Source organism: Macaca fascicularis, chromosome 20, assembly GCF_037993035.2.
Source record: "Macaca fascicularis isolate 582-1 chromosome 20, T2T-MFA8v1.1".
NCBI lineage: Eukaryota > Metazoa > Chordata > Mammalia > Primates > Cercopithecidae > Macaca > Macaca fascicularis.
The window spans coordinates 83,926,903-83,941,896 of NC_088394.1; the positions used below are offsets into that span (position 1 = coordinate 83,926,903).

Sequence of the window (14,994 nt, forward strand, 5' to 3'; positions counted from 1 at the left end):
GACACATCACTTCTCCTTTTTCTGGCTTTTGCCTCAAAACCAAAGTGAAAGTAGTGACATTCCTACTTTATGAGGCTTTTAGAAAAAATGTCCATCAAATAACATGAGATCAAATGCTTTAAGTGGAAAATGACAGTTAAATTCAAGGTGATCTTTTGATCCCATCATGATAGGATTTTTCCCGCTCCCTCTGTTAAGTGCAGCTGCTCAGTGCTGTCACAAAAGGTAAAGGAATCTGAGCCCCTCACAGACCCTCAGAGCCCCGAGGGCTGCCCAGAAGCGAGCGCTTGCCCCAGCTGCGGTCCAGTAGCGTCTTCAGGTGACGCCTGCACCCATCTGTGCATGTTCGGATCCTCCCCCTTCTCACCTATCGTGCTCTGCAGGCAGTGCCTGGGCGGCTGGTCTGTTCTCTGGATCTCCTTGGTGGCCAGCAGGGGGCATTTGCCCAGGCTGGGGCCTGGAGTGCAGATCAGAAGGAATTAGGTAATTTGATGTCTGAGGACAATGGAAACTCGGTGGCGGGTAACTAGATGAATATGTATTTTTTTATTTAAAAGGTGTGAGTAAGGGTTTGAACTGGCAACTCTATTTTTACAAAGTTGAATTTAAATGTTAATGTTTTTACTCATTTCTCTTACCCGTACACCTGGGTGTTTTAGGTATATTTTCTTTCCTGTTACTAACCTGTTTTTAAATTTCGTAAGGACTCATTAATCCTTTGAGGTATATGGAAGTTTTCTCCTGGAGTGTGAAGGTGGGAGGGTAACAGGAGGGCGGTTCTGAGGATGTTTCTTTTTATCGACTCGTGCTCCAAAGTCATTGTCCTGCTGGTGGCATGGCTGTTTCTTTTCTTGTCTCCTGGTGGCAGCAGCTGGGCTGCTTTGTATCTGAAGTCAGTAGTGGGCTCTCCTGAAACTGTTGAAGTGGAGTTTGAAAGCTGGGTTTTGCCGGGCGCGGTGGCTCACGCCTGTAATCCCAGCACTTTGGGAGGCCGAGGCGGGCAGATCACAAGGTCAGGAGATCGAGACCACGGTGAAACCCCGTCTCTACTAAAAATACAAAAAATTAGCCGGGTGCGGTGGCGGGCGCCTATAGTCCCAGCTACTCGGGAGGCTGAGGCAGGAGAATGGCCTGAACCCAGGAGACGGAGCTTGCAGTGAGCCGAGATCGTGCCACTGCACTCCAGCCTGGGGGACAGAGCGAGACTCTGTCTCAAAAAAAAAAAAAAAAAAAAAAAAAAAGAAAGCTGGGTTTTATGGTAACTGTGGTGCAACCTCTGGCAGTAGCTGGGCTCTCCTGTAAGGATTTCATTGTGATTTTAATGGTTGGGTTCTCCCATGACCACAGCTAGTGGCTGGCTTCCTCTGTGAGTCACTAAGGCTGCTCAGCCTAGGGCTTCCTGAGGCGTCTCCGTCACTCAGCCAAGATTTGAGGGTGACTCTGATTATTTTAGAGATGACCCGAAAATTGGAAGCCAAAGAGCTGCTGCTTCACGTATAATTTCTTTTATGCATGAGGATAAAAACGTGCTGCCAAAACGACTTCAGGTTATTCTTCCCTCTGATCCTGCAAATCCCGCCCTCCTGGCTGGTTTCTTTTTGTCTATAGCACAGACAGGTTGGTTGTCGTTATACAGAGAGTCAAACGTGTCTCAAGTATCTACTGATAAAAAAGTCAAGAGGCATGTTTCCAAAACCCGAGGGACTTTTGATACCTAATAGAGTACTTAAAAAAACCCAAACACTTCTTCCTCTGTTTCGATTGTTTCTACCATTTTAGTCTCAATGGGAACAGATTTTTAGGGTTTGGGCAGTAGAGTCCAGACTTGAGGCTCTTGGTAGTTGAAACAGGACACTTTTCAGCTTCATCTTATTACTACAATTCTGGATTCCATCCGTGTATTTTCCTGTAAATTAGTGAAGTTGCATGAGCCAGCTAGAGAGGCCAGTGTGTTGAAGAGCCCTTCCCATGATTCCCACATTCGTCATCGCTACAGGGAAAGGGTCTTGTGGCCTAGTGGGAAGTGACTGGGCGTGCAGCGGGGTGCTGGCTCCATCCTGTCACCTGCTCCGCTGTGGCCTTTGGATCCTCAGTTTTCTCCTTGTTGAATACAGGGCACCTCTGGATGCTACTCAGGGCGTGCTGAGAGCTCTCTGTAGTGCAGGTTGTAGAGAACTGGGGGTCCCAGGACAGTTCTCTGCTGTGTGCACGGTGAGCCCCGGGAAGACGATGCACCTGGCTTTGGCTCCACAGTGAGAGTAGGTTGTGCCCACTCGGCTTGTGGTGTAGGGACTCCAGGGATGAGGACACAGGCCCTGCCCGTGAGGAGGTTGTGCTCTGGTTGAGAAGGCATGATAGAGAGGTGTGGGGAATGACGTAAACAAGCCCCAGTCTTGAGCAGCCATGGGAGGGTGTCTTACGGTCTGTTGTAATCACTGTTTACACGGGAGCAGCCACTGCGCGCGAGAACGTTCTAGGTGCCTGACCCGCGTGGGTGGACACAACAAAGGCCCCTGTGTTTATGAGGGGGACAGAGTAACAATACATACGTGAATTCTCCAAACTGTGTTTGTGAGGGGAACAGAGTAATAATACTAAACTCTTTGTGAGGGGGGCAGAGTAACAGTACACATGTGAATTCTCCAAACTGTGTTTGTGAGGGGAACAGAGTAACAGTACACATGTGAATTCTCAACTGTGTTTGTGAGGGGAACAGTGTAAACTACATACATGAATTCTCCAAACACTGGAAGGTGGTCAGTGCTCTGACAAAACAAGTGGGAGGAGGGTGGGAGCCCAGGAGGGCGGGAGGGCGGGAGGGCTGGGTGGTTATCCAGAGGGATGGTGGAGCCAAGACATGAAGGAAGGGAGGGCGGTGGCCAAGCAGGCGTGAGTAAGCAGAGGACCGACAAATTCTAGTTCAATTGTTGAGGTCCCTGATCTCATCCTCTGGGCATGCAGGACCTTAGGTGCTGCTGTGAGTTCAGGGCAGAGGAAAGTTGGAGCGTGGACGGTCTGGGAATCTTGTGAGAGCCCCAAGTGTGCAGCTGGTGTGGGCAGACCAAGTCAGAGGGATCGAGAAGTTAAACAAGTGGAAAGAGCATGTCATGACCCCTTAGGGATCATTTGTATCTTATGGGGAGCCCCGCCTGTGGGCCAGCTGAGTACCTTCTGTGCAGCGGGCCTTTCTGGACCCTTGCAGGAAGATGGGGCCAGCCTGGCCGGCTGGGGTGCCTGGGTGAGGCCTCTTCAGCGGGCCCTGGCTCTGCAGCCAGGCAGCTCCTGATGGCCATCCTGAGCAGGCCTCACCGCTTTTCCTTGGATATGTCCTTCCAGGTCACCTTTTCTATAAATTTGGCATCACGGAATCCGACTGGTACCGAATCAAGCAGAGCATTGACTCCAAGTGTCGCACGGCGTGGCGGCGCAAACAGCGGGGCCAGAGCCTGGCGGTCAAGAGCTTCTCGCGGAGAACGCCGAACTCATCTTCCTACTGCCCCTCAGGTAGGCCTCGTGCCACCGGAGAGGCCGCCCTTGCCTGCTTAGGGCAGCTGGCCTGGTGGCATTTTTAGGGGCAGCCGGAGTGTGGGCGGAGGCTCTAGCAGTTGCCAGGAGCTGAGGCCAGAGGCTTGTGTGGTGCACACGGAGCAGTGGAGCCGCAGGACCTGTGCCTGGCCCTGTGCGCTCTTCACACAGACAGCCTCAGGCCTGCTCCAGGCTCCTCACACAGGGCCTGTTGGACCTCCTGGAAGTCTTTTGGATGGGGGCAAGGAGGCCGAGGCCTTTGCATGTGGCTGCCGGCCATTGTATTCTCATGATTTGCCTGGTGACTCCGGGTGAGCGGTGGGGTGGATTCTGAATTGTGCTTTATTTTTACTTTGAGTTCATGGCCTTAGTTGGATTTATCCACAAGATAATGGAAGCAGTTCTCGTGCAGTTGTCTCTCAGGCATTGCTGGGGGGATTGTTTCTCCTTGGGAGAATTTTCACTAGGAATGACAATGTGACTTGATATTGCCTTTCACCCAAGACATCTCAAAATATTTTAATAAGTATTTGAATGAAAACTATTCTTTTAAAGCTCCCCACGGTAGCTGCATTGGCAGCGGCTCTTGGAACTTGAGCTCTGATTGGGGCTGGGGTCAGGATGCGAGGGCAGCCGTGGGCAGGGCCAGCTCTCCTGTTCAGTGGAGTCTTTGTCGGCCAGAACCCTTTGTTCTGGAAGGTCCTGCAAGTTACAGACCAGATCACCTGGAGTTCTCCCGGGGTCTCTTTCTGAACTGGACTTCAGGAAGTGGTTTTCCCGGGCTGTTTTGGTAGTTATCAGATACTCAGCCTCAGCTGCTGCCCAGGGGCTCCAGGATGGGAGGTGGCTGGCTGCAGTGGGCCACACAAGTTGTGTCCCTAAAGCAGCGCTTTCTTGAGTGACCTGTGTTGAAGAAGCTCTTCTATTCTAGGCCTTTCTACTACAATGAGGAATTCTGCCTTGGGACTTTAGAAAGGTAGCAGTCCTGGGGGATGAGTTAACGGCATTCAATGAAATACCATGTAGCAGCGTAACCTGTGGCTGTTGAAATGGGGCTGGAGGAATATTGCTCATGACTTGAATTCTGCTCTTGAATATTCATAGCTAGGCAGAGAGTGGGCGTGAGAACTTGACTTATGGTATGAGATCATTTTTTATTGTAAATATATAGGTGTATGTGGAAGGTGATTAAACATTTATGTGTGATCATTTTTATAGTGCCTGTCTCTAGGTAGTAGGATAATTTTTATTTGTCTGTCTTTCATTGTAGTTTCTCAGTTAATTCCAACAAGCACTGCGTTTGTTTTATAGTTTTAAAAAATGTTGTTTAAAAGTCAGAGGGGCCGGGTGTGGTGGCTTACGCCTGTAGTCCCAGCACTTTGGGAGGCTGAGGTGAACTGATCACCTGAGGTCAGCAGTTCAAGACCAGCCTGGATAACATTGTGAAACCCCATCTCTACTAAAAATACAAAAATTAGCCAGGTGTGGTGGTGCATGCCTGTAATCTCAGCTACTTGGGAGGCTAAGGCAGGAGAATCACTTGAACCCAGGAGGCGAAGGTTGCAGTGAGCTGAGATTGTACCACTGCACTCCAGCCTGGGTGACAGAGCGAGACGCCATCTCAAAAAAAAACCCAAAAAAACAAAAAAGAGCCGGGCGCAGTGGCTCACGCCTGTAATCCCAACACTTTGGGAGGCTGAGGCGGGCGGATCACGAGGTCAGGAGATCAAGACCATCCTGGCTAACATGGTGAAACCCTGTCTCTACTAAAAATGCCAAAATAATTAGCCAGGCTTGGTGGCAGGCGCCTGTAGTCCCGGCTACTCAGAAGGCTGAGGCAGGAGAATGGCGTGTACCTGGGAGGCCGAGCTTGCAGTGAGCTGAGATCACGCCACTGCACTCTAGCCTGGGCTATAGAGCAAGATTCTGTCTCCAAAAAAAAAAAAAATATGCCAAGGAGAGGAGATTTCTGACTTTAGTCAGGCATAGTAGCAGGAACCAGATTGAATTCTCTTGCCATTGAAATCTGGAGAAAAATCTGTGAATCGGCTGTCCTAAGACATTAGACAAGCAGCAGCACAGGACCGTGATCTTGAGAGAGGGAACGCGAGAGGAGGGAGGGGGGATGCCAGGCAGAGCACAGCTGCATCACCACGTGGAGGAGGTGGGTTGGAGTTGAGAGAGGCTGAGGCAGCTAAAAGTGCAGTCAAGTTCTTAAGAGCAGAGGGTTACACGGGGGCCTCCTTGGGTGTTTGGGGGATTCCAAGGCAGTCATGAGCTGAATGGTTCCTAAGCTCACACCAGGCTGGGTGGCGATTGGATTCGCAGCAGCCAGAGTGGAGAATGCTCAGTGATCAGTCACTGCACTAGCAGGCCACGCCCACCGGCGGCTAAACTATCGCCAGAGTAAAGGCAGAGCTTAAAACCGCCATCACTGCACTAGCAGGCCACGCCCACCGGCGGCTAACCTATCCCAGAGTAAAGGCGGAGCTTAAAACAGCCGTCACTGCACTAGCAGGCCACGCCCCCCAGCGACTAACCTATCCCAGAGTAAAGGCGGAGCTTAAAACAGCCTGAGAAAGATCACACTGAACCACAAGTAACAACAATTTTAAAAGAAAGACAACAAAACCTAGACATCCAACAAAGTAAAATTCACCATCTCCAGTATCCAGTCAAAAGTACCAGGAAGCAGGAAATTGTGACCTGTGATCAGAAAATCAGAAGATAGGAAGGGACCCTGTCTGGAATTAACTGACCGGGACATTGAAATTTATTAAATATAGGAAGGGACCCTGGCTGGGATTAACTGACCGGGACATTGAAATTTATTAAAATTACATTCAAGAATTTAAAGGAAAAAAGGAACATAGCAAGGAGAGAAATAGAAGACATCAGAAAGAACCGTAAGGAACTCCTAGACTTGAAAAGCGAGGAGAGTGGTTTCCAGGCTTGCCTGCCATGTGTTTCGGGTACGTGCACTTGCTAAGGTTAGCGGTCTGTTTCATCCAATGGGGAATCAAAACCTAAGTTAAATTACTTGCCAGGACCTTAGTAAGCAAGAAGCGGTTGTTATATAACCTGACGACTGCCAGATATGTTGGCCTGCGTCATTAGGATACTAAAATCTTGAAAGGGTAAATTTAATGAGCTGAAATTTCATAGCTGAAAATGTAGACTCAAAGCATTTGCACAGGAGTAGACGGTGGTGGAGCAGCGTGTGAAGCAGAGTGTTTTCCTGGCTGCGCCGGTGTGCAGGACCTTCCTCGGAGCCCGTGCGGTTGGAAGGTGCACTCTGGAGCACACCCATTCTTAGCTTGTCTGCCCTGTGGCCCCGGTGGGGCGTTTTGGAGCCGCTGGGAGGAGCGCTCCAGGGACTGTCAAGGTGGCAGTGGGCTGGAAACCGTTGTCTTTGCGGAAACAGTTAGAAATTGAGATTTCACAAGGTTTGATAATGGTTAGATGCCTGGAGAAGCAGCGCATCAGTGAAGAATTAGGCTGGTTTTGTAGGTGCCGAGAGGGTCAGTGGAGGAGCAGTAGGTCCGCGGAGGTGGGCTTCAGCCCAACTGGGATTTCGTCATTTTCTTCCTGGGGTCCACAAGGCTTGCTGGAGGACCTATGGTGCTAAGTGCTCTGTAACTGCTCAGGCAGACAGGAACGCACTGTGGAGCGTGCAGCACTGCCTGGGGGTGGTTGCTTTGGGACATCACCCACATCTGGAGGTGCTCAGGTGGAGTCAGGGTCTTTGGCTGGAGCCGAGCTCTCCACGTTCAACATGCAGGAGGACCACCTTCGAATCTCATGAAATTCAGATTCTGATTTAGTGTAGCCGGGCAATTTCTAGCATATTGCAAGTATCAACATTTTATTATGTGACTGGGCACAGTAGCTCATATCTGTAATCCCAGCACTTTGGGAGGCTGAGGCAGGTGGATCATTTGAGGACAGGAGTTTTAAACCAGCCTGGCCAACCTGGTGAAATCCCTTTTCTACAAAAAATACAAAAAAATTTAGCTGGGCATCGTGGTGGGTGGCTGTAATCGCAACTACTTGGAAGGCTGAGGCAAGAGAATCACTTGAACCCAGGAGGCAGAGGTTGCAGTGAGCCAAGATCACGCCACTACACTCCAGCCTAGGTGACAGAGCGAGACTGTCTCAAAAAAAAAAAAAAAAAAAAGCCAACATTTTATTGTTACTTTAAAAAATGTTTTCAGTGGAATCTATGTACTATGGCAATTTAATACCTCCCATTAGCTATTGGTAAAAAATACATGGAAAGTTTTTCTTTTCTCTCCTCCCCTTTCCCCTCCCCCCCTCCTCGCTCTGTTGCCTGGAGCTAAGTGTAATGGTATGATCTTGCCTCACTGAAACCTCCGACTCCCAGGTTCAAGTGATTGTCCTACCTCAGCTTCCCAAGTAGCTAGGACTACAGGCGTGTGCCACCACACCTGGCTAATTTTTGTATTTTTAGTAGAGACAGAGTTTTACCATGTTGGGTAGGCTGGTCTTGAACTCCTGACCTCAGGTGATCTGCCTGCCTTAGCCTCACAAAGTGCTGGGATTACAGGTGTGAGCCACTGTGCCCGGCCCTTCTTACTACATTTTTATGCTTAAAAGTTTTTTTTAATTAGTTATTATAATTCTCTGCAACAAAGCTACATGTATACATTGAAAATTAAAAAGTTTTTCTGTGCTCTTAATATTCTAAGTGTTTAAGAAAATTAAGATTGAGACATGATTACAGTGAAAATTAATACACAGTACATCAAAGCAAATGTATCTCATTTTGATTAAACACAGCAAGTAAAATTTGTCGGAAATGTACCTTTAAGTGTATGGATGAGGCTTTTGTCCTATTAGTTTAATTCCCCATGGACAAATATTGCCAGCACAGCTTTTAATGTCCACTTGAAGAACTTTATTCATTTAAAGAAGTTGGGACTGGAAGGGGTTTTGTCACAGCAACATCACTCCACTCTCAGGCGCTTCTGCGTTCCATGTTGGAAGCCTCAGTTCCTTAGACTCACTCGTAGCGATCTCTGCAGAAGAGTGGAGACGCAGCGAGTCGAGGAAAAATGAAGCATTTCCTCTTCTCTGCTGTGGGAGTCAAGAGGGAGGGACAGGGGTGCACACATGCCGCAAGAGGCAATGCCTAAGACACTTCTCGTTCACCCCGTTCACACCTGTCGCCCCCACAGAGCCGATGATGAGCACCCCACCTCCCACCAGTGAGCTCCCGCAGCCACAGCCGCAGCCGCAGGCCCTGCACTACGCGCTGGCCAACGCTCAGCAGGTGCAGATCCACCAGATCGGAGAAGACGGACAGGTGCAAGTAGTACGTACCCTCTCCACCTAGCACCTTGGGAAAGGGGGCTGCAGGGCGGGCCACGGCAGGGCCATGGCGGCCTCCACCGGTTCCACTGTTTCGGAAGCACAGTGATAGCTTGGGAGGAGGCACGAGGTCCCCGTTTAAAGTAGAGGTTGTCATAGCCATGCGCTCTTAACATTTCACAGGTGGGGGGCGGCTGCTGCAGAGCCTGGGGATTGAAGCACATGGTGGAGTGGGTGCCCAGCTCACCTTAGTCCTGCCAGCAGTCAGGCGGGCAGTCAGCTGCGAGGGTTAGGCCGTGCGGTGGTGCCTGTCCCAGCTCATGCTCCTGGGAAGCATCAGAAATATTTCTCAGTTCAGAAGCGCAGGTGCCCTCTCACTGAGGGAAAGAGTCATTTCCTTCTAGGATCAGTGGCAAAAGCTTGAGGTCATTGTTCCCATCAGCGTTTGCCTTGGAGTTACACAGCACACCTGGGTTGGGCGGGCACTGCCCCAGCAGTGAGTCAATGTCCTGCCTTGCCCGTGCAGAGTTCTCTGTTGGGGTTTTGTGGCCCAAGCTGTGGTCAGCCTGATGAGCTCGGGGCTGACTCCCAGGTGAAGTCCCTCTACAGACACCTCCTGGATTCTGTGGCGCAAGAGTAGGGGGTGGCTGAGAAGGAAGGAAGACTTTTCTGGAAGCTTTGCTGGGTGACTAGGAATTTTACATGTACCAGTAGACATCGCTGATGTCTTTAGTGGCACCAGCACCCTTGGGACCTCTGAAGACAGAGGTCATTGTGTGCCTACGTGTCGCCCGGGCTTTCTCCTGGAAACAAGGTCCTTCGTTGTTGAGAGTGGGGCGTGGCTCTCATCTCAGTGTGGCTTCAGCATGCTGTCTGGAAGAGGGAAGGCTTCCAGAAAATTCTGGGGCTTTTAGAGGGGGCATTACCCTTCCTCTTCCAAAGGAGATGAGACAGTTATGAATAGTGAGTCTTATTTAATAAGCTTATTAATTTGTTTGACATTCACAACGTCAGTTCCTCTCATCTTGTTAGTAAGAAGTTCTTTGAAAGAGTTCCAGAGTAGATAACTTTGCCATAAGGCTTACAAAGAACATTCTACAGGAGTTTAAGATCCATTTTGACTAAGAGATAATTTCAAATAAGATAAGGAGTATTCATTTATAGGTTTATAGGAATTATTTGTCTGCCTGTATGTATAAACATTGGATTCTTTGACTTTTTTTTTTGAATCACATTTATTAATGTTTACTCAAACTGTTTAAATAGTTATATGAGTGTTTCTTTGATTTGAAAAACGTTGCCTGCCCTGTTGTGAGTGTAGGCACTTGAATAGCTCCCCTGCTCCAGCCACAAGCTCCATGCGTAGCCTCCCAGCTTTCCCAGAGAGCTGAACGTATCATTTGGAAAGAGGTGTCATTCTGATTTTCTGTTTCCCCTCTTTTCTATGTGTCAGGCACATTTTAAAATTTACTTGTTTAGTAACATGTAAAGATGTAAATATCTTTCCTGGGACCTATTGCTCCTTTGTGAAGTACTGGAAGATGTTTTGTGTATATTACACAGTAGCCCCCCCTTACCCATGCCTCCACTTTCCCAGGTTTTAATTACCCATGGTCAACTGTGATCTGAAAATATTAGATGAGAAATTCCAGAAATAAACAATTTGTAAGTTTCAGATTGCATATTCTTCTGGGTAGTAGTATGATGAAATCTGGTCGTCCTGCTCTGTCCCATCCAGGACTGAGTCCTTCCTTTGTCCAGCATGTCCAAGCTGTGTGGCACGTATGGGCAGGAGAAAGCATAGCATATACGGGGTTCAGCACCATCCACGGTTTCTGGTGTCCACATAGTGGGGGGAGGGGTGCTTCTTGAAACAAAACCCTCATGGATGAGGGGGACTGCTGTGAACCAAAAGCTTAATTTAAAGAGGTGACCACAGACTGTATTGCACTATTCAGGATTCAGTTATCTTTTTGAATTACAAGCAGATAAGAACAAACATTCCGGAAGACGTTTCTTGTTTCCTTTGCTTTTGATTTTCTTCTGATGCTTCTTGGTGTCTTCTCTTGCTGCGGATCCCACAGGGACACCTCCACATCGCCCAGGTGCCGCAGGGGGAGCAAGTCCAGATCACGCAGGACAGCGAGGTGAGTCACCTCTTGCTGCAGCACTGTCCCTGCAGGCACGGTGCCCGCGTGCTCTCGACCTTCATCGGTGTCACAGTGCGAGGGCAGCCGGGAGCCCCAGAGGACGGGGAACGTGGGCAAGGGCTTCAGGACTCTGCTTCCAGGGTGCACATGGCGGGCCTGCAGTCTCTGTGGCCTCACTGCCTCCCCTCCTGTCTGTTGGTCTCCACAGCTTCTGGTCTGTCTTGGTAAAGATCTCCTGGGTTGACGTTTCTGTTCCTGGCTGGAAGTGCCCTCTGAGTACCCTTCTCTCCCTGTCCGGCCCTGTCCTTCCTGCCAGGGGAGGCCCCCAGTGTGGCTAAGGTGTGGTCTACCCCTGCACAGGTGACCTGACATAGCCCCTCACCTGCCATGTGGCCCCAGCTTCCTCGTGGCCTCTGTGGGATTAGTGCCGATTTCATGGGACGGTGGGGAATCCCATGAGGTGATGCTGCCAGTCCTGAGAGCTGGGAATAGCCCTTGGCGCACCTGCCAGGTCTGTGATTATCTCCGCTGTCTCCATTTCTGGAGCTCTGCCTGGCCATGCACTCAGAAGTGTGGGCTCAGCTGCTGTTGGGGTCTGGAATGTGAAGGCAGGAGTGACAGTCTGAGTTCTTGGAAAGCCGAGGCTGGCCGGTTGCGGTGCTCCGTGTTTGCGTGCCACAGCAGGACTGTCTCCTGGGTGGCTGGTGACTGTCCTTCGACTCTGGGCTGTTTCCTACAGCACGGGCAGCAGCAGGCGCAGGGCACTAAGCAGCACACACGTGTTATACTGAGTGACCGTGGTGCGCTCTGGGGGATGAGGAACATGGCTGTTTCTAGGTCGTGACAATAGCACCAGCGTTGTGTTTGGTGCACGACAGTGTGTCGTTACAAAGATCTCAGGTTTCTCCACACACACCAGCAGCAGAGTCTAGGAAGCTCGGATGCTGAGGTCGAGGGGACTCATGGAGATGTTAGCATGCGAGGCCTCCCGGGAGCTCGTGCTGGGTGCAGGTGCTGTTGGGGAGCGGAGGAGAGAGAAGCTCTGCCTTCAGAGATTCACGGTGGGCGCAGAGGCTCCTGCCCAAGTGCCCATGAGCAAGACTGTGGACACATGCATGCCGTGGCAGGAGGAGCCCCAGGGACTCAGATGTGTCTGCTGGCGGTGGCTTTAATTTGGACACCAGCAGTTCCCAGTGGGTTATCCTGAGAGAGGAGCACATGCATGCATAAGCATTCCGAGGGTGGAATCAGGATGAGGTGAAAGGGGAGGAACGAATTCTTGTGGGGGCCGTAAGCGACTGGGAATGAGTGGGCTCATCCACACAGCAAGATGACCAGGTCACTAAGAAACATGTGGTCAGATGGATGGATGGAAGGAAGCACCGGGGTGGGGGGCAGGTGGGGGACGGTCCCGGGAGGCCAGAGTGTCCAGGAAGGAGCAGGGCCTGGTTCTGTGTCTGTGGGTGGGTCAGGGACCATCTCTGTGGAGATGCCGGGAGATGGCACTAGTCGGCTCAGTGCGGTCAGGTGCAGGAGTCGGGGGCCTGAGCGGCTGCGAGGTGCAGGATCCCAGCAGCACCTTCCAGTGCAGGAGCTGCCTTTGAAGGGCAGGGGAAGGTTTGCTTCTCAAGGCACAGACAAGTGGGGGCTGGAGGCTGAGCTCACTGTCAGAGAGCTCAGCCAGAGTTCTTGAATACCTGGAAGTCCATGCAGTGCGTCGGAATGCTTAATTTCCTTAGAGTCATTGGAAATGAAGGAAAATTGAAACAGCAGCAAAAGAAAAAACACACATTTGCTTTTTATAGTTTATGCTAAAAAATCTTGACTACTCGAATGCAAATTTTTATTACTAGTTTTTCCTCTTTTCAGTTTTCATAACTGAATCCATCTTGTATAGGTGATCTTTTGTTTTCATTAAGATTTGAATGCAGTAAGTTAGAAATTGCTGATAATGCTAACGATGGCTTTGTGATAAGTGACAGTATGCAGTCTCCACCGTAAATTCATACCGTGTTCATTTGAAATTATTTTGTTAAAACAGGATATCTGCAAATAAACGTTTAGCAGGGTCTAACAGTCTTAAAACAGTTCCTTTTTATAACAAATGAAAGCGAGTTTCTAGCTGGAGAGCTCTTGGTAGCTCCGTGGTTGAGTGAGCTGGTTCCTCGTGTGCGGCCCATGTCCTGGCATGGTGATGCCGCACAGCTCAGCAAAGCGTCCTCACTGGGGGCAGCTGGGCGGCACACACATAGGACCTCTCTCTGCTACTTTCTGTACTTTTTGTGAGTCAAATTCTTTCAAAATAAAAAATGAAGCCAAAATGACATTTTCATTTGGGGTCAGGGTGGGGGAATGGGTACAGTGCTTTTTGAGTTGTTTGTTCACCTTTAAGATAATAAATAGTACCTAAAAATATAAATATTTTATTTTGGAGCTTTTGTTGCTACTAGAGGTTGAATTTTTAGAACCAGTGTTTTTCTTGTTATTCTCAAATGGCCCGTGATGTGTGTTGGCGTGTTTGCCGAGTCTACGGGTGTCTTGGCGTGTTTCTGCTCATGACCGTCTCCTCCTCTCATTCTTTGCAGGGCAACCTCCAGATCCATCACGTGGGGCAGGATGGTCAGGTGAGTGTCCCAGTGCGGGAGTTGCGCTGCTGAGGGGTTGGGCTCTCACAGGAGGGGGTGGGACGGTCAGGTGAGTGCCCTGGTCCCCATGTACATGTGGGCATTGCGCTGCCAAGGGATGGGGCTCTCATGGGAGGGGGTGGGACGGTCAGGTGAGCGACCCCAGTCCTTACACATATACACAGGCATTGCGCTGCGGAGGGGTGGGGCTCTCACAGGACGGGGTGGGACGGTCAGGTGTGTGCCCTGGTCTCCACACACACGTGGGCATTGCGCTGCCAAGGGGTGGGGCTCTCATGGGAGGGGGCGGATGGTCAGGTGAGCGCCACAGCCCCTCTGTCACATACAGGCCATTGTGCTGCCAAGGAATGGGGGCTGCCACAGGAGGAAGCGAGGGTGCGAAGGCCTCTCAGTGTGAGCCCCAGAGCAGGACTGGCTTTCCTCACCATGGCAATGCACAGGCCTGGAAGGGGGAGGGTGGGGCTTGGGGGTCACATCTGCTGCTCCGTAGGATTTCGGTAGCTTTTGCATTCTGGCGGATACGTGCCTTCCCCTCCGACCCCAAACCCCACCCCGTGCAGATGGTTATTTTCTGCACACACATGTGGATGTTGGTGGTGGTCGTGTTTGAGTAGATAGCTCTGGTAGGAAAAGGTGGTTTCACTCCTGTGTATTGCCGTCAAACTCACAAACTTGCTTGCTTTCTAATCCTTGACAAAAAGAGTGACCATTCGTTGAGCACCCCGGTACAAGTTGTCTTTACAAAATGATGTGCCCTGACAGTGCGTGTCCTGGGGAGGGCATTGCTGTGCAGGACACAGTGAACTCGCTGGAGGTTTTGAGGCTGTGTGTTCCCAGGTCCTGGTGAAGACCCTTTCTATTCAGGAGACGGCTATCACCTCTGGATCATTATTGAAGAGTCTGGGTGATCTTCCCATTTCGTAAAACAGAACCTGGGAGGTTGGCGGTGAGAACCATAAACACAGAGCTCACTGCGTAGAAAGATCGTACTCAGTTTTCAAAACCACAGGGCACTGTCCTTTGAGGAACCTGCGTGCGTTCCCTTTGCCAAGGCCAGGCCCCGCGGATCTCTGACCCGACTGAGCCCAGGGCACCCCCGGAGCAAGGTGCCTCGCAGATGACGGGGACAGAAGGGCACATGCGTCCCGTGGGCTTTCCCTTGACCCCTCAGAGGCCCCTTGGGAGAAGGGCTGCAGACCCTCCAGAACTGGTTTATGTCAGTGTTTCTTAGTTGGAAAGTTTCTTCTTAAAGATCAGCATGAGGTTTTCTCAGGTAGTCCTGCAGCGTCGCTCGTCTGTAAGTATGCAATTGCTGCTTTGGAGAAGAGCCAAAGGAATGCGCA

The 14,994-nt window shown here is 50.4% G+C and overlaps 1 protein-coding gene across 48 annotated transcripts in view; it reads left to right on the forward strand.

Annotated features, from left to right (window-relative positions):
* BANP (BTG3 associated nuclear protein) overlaps window positions 1-14,994 on the forward strand; it is a 128,165-nt gene that overhangs the window by 71,972 nt on the left and 41,199 nt on the right. For 26 of the 48 annotated variants that reach the window (XR_012428678.1, XR_012428679.1, XR_012428680.1 and 23 more), the window contains 4 exons: window positions 3,337-3,504; window positions 8,724-8,860; window positions 10,941-11,003; window positions 13,592-13,630. Coding sequence is in view for 43 of the 48 variants with exons in the window: in XM_065536787.1 (XP_065392859.1) it covers window positions 3,337-3,504; window positions 8,724-8,860; window positions 10,941-11,003; window positions 13,592-13,630 (407 nt within the window). In the remaining 5 variants the exon portion in view is untranslated. Of the gene's footprint in view, window positions 1-3,336; window positions 3,505-8,723; window positions 8,861-10,931; window positions 11,004-13,591; window positions 13,631-14,994 lie in introns of all 48 variants that reach the window. The other 22 variants (XR_012428676.1, XR_012428677.1, XM_065536793.1 and 19 more) reach the window with 1 other exon arrangement.